This window comes from Suricata suricatta, chromosome 14, assembly GCF_006229205.1.
Source record: "Suricata suricatta isolate VVHF042 chromosome 14, meerkat_22Aug2017_6uvM2_HiC, whole genome shotgun sequence".
Lineage (NCBI taxonomy): Eukaryota > Metazoa > Chordata > Mammalia > Carnivora > Herpestidae > Suricata > Suricata suricatta.
Window position 1 is genome coordinate 76,425,414 of NC_043713.1, and position 1,370 is coordinate 76,426,783.

Consider the following 1,370-nt stretch of genomic DNA (forward strand, 5'->3'; position numbering starts at 1 on the left):
GCCGCCGCCTCCCGGGCCCGCGCGCGCACCCCTCCCCGGCGGCCACCCCCGGATCCCTGCCCGCGGACCGACAGACAAAGGCCTCCAGGCCGCCGGCTCCCGGGGCCCCTCGGGTCCCCGCCGCTGCCCAAATTGCGCATCGGGAAGCGCCCGGCAGCCGGGCCCGCCTTAGAGGGTGACGACGGTAGGTTCGCCGCCGATCCATCCCGCGCGCTCCTTTGTGCCCGACTGCGAGCTAAATGTTTACATGGATCCGGCGACGCAGCCATCCTAACGGCCCGCGGAGGAAGCGGACGCGGCATCCCCTGCTTGCGAGCGGAGAGCACAGATTTCCGTGTGGGACCGCGGATAAATCTGGCCCCGGCCCCCTCGCCGTGTGACCTTGCGGGGTAGCGACTTCCCTTCCCTGTGAGCCTCCTGCATCGACTTGGGGCGGTGATCCTTAGACCTGCCTTCCGCCGTTCGTTGTTAAATGAGATGATGCGTAAGGAGCATCTTCGCGGGGCCCGGCTCTTGGGAGGCCCGCAGGAACTGTGAGCAGCCCTTGTCGTCACTGTTATTGTTGCTGCAACTGTCCCCATTTTATAGATGGGGAACGGAGACACAGCATTCCCACTGCTACGCCAAGGTCACGCCGCGAGCGAGCGAGCGAGCGTGTGCGTGCGGGGGGAGATTTGAACTCGGTCCATCGCGGGGGCCCCGGGCGCCGCTAACCCGCACGGCTCTTGCCCTGCGTCTCAAAGGCTGCCTTTGATTCGCCTTGTGCGCCTTCGGGTCGCTGTGGAGCTGAGGGGGTGTTTCTCTCCTTGTAGGTGGCCTTCCCTTATGAAACACTACAGCCCCACCGACTACGTCAATTGGTTGGAGGAGTATAAAGTTCGGCAGAAAGCGGGGTTAGAAGCCCGGAAGATTGTAGCCTCCTTCTCCAAGAGGTTCTTTTCAGAGCACGTAAGGATCTGTTGCTGTAGCTCGCGGCCCCTGCCTCCTAGCCGTGCCTGCGGCCGGGTCTGCAGGCTTCGGCTCGCCCAGCCCTTCCGCGTCCCCCCTTTCAGCCCTCTCACAATCCCTCACTCACTCAGATGGCCGCGAGAGTCATTGTGTCCTTTTCCTCCTCTCCAACACCACGGAGCCATTTGTCCCTGCCAGCTTTACTTTTCTAAAGCCAGAGAGAGAATGGGGGTGGAGGGGGAGGGCGGACCGCAGCACAATGTCGAGGGAATCCAGATGAGCGTCCTTTCCCTCCGAGGGGGTTCAGCCTATTTTTCCAAGCTCCCCCCCCCTTGAATTCGGGGATCATCAGAGATGGAAGGGCTATACAGATTTCACCCAGTAGTTTTCCGGCAAGGGTTGACGAAATTAATCCAGTGTTT

At 62.1% G+C, this 1,370-nt stretch overlaps 1 protein-coding gene across 3 annotated transcripts in view; it reads left to right on the forward strand.

Moving 5' to 3' along the window:
* FBXO21 (F-box protein 21) overlaps positions 1-1,370 on the forward strand; it is a 46,259-nt gene that overhangs the window by 415 nt on the left and 44,474 nt on the right. For 2 of the 3 annotated variants that reach the window (XM_029921469.1, XM_029921470.1), the window contains exon 2: positions 813-948. In XM_029921469.1, coding sequence (XP_029777329.1) covers positions 813-948 — 136 coding nt within the window. Of the gene's footprint in view, positions 1-163; positions 185-812; positions 949-1,370 lie in introns of those variants that run through there. The other variant, XM_029921471.1, reaches the window with a different exon arrangement.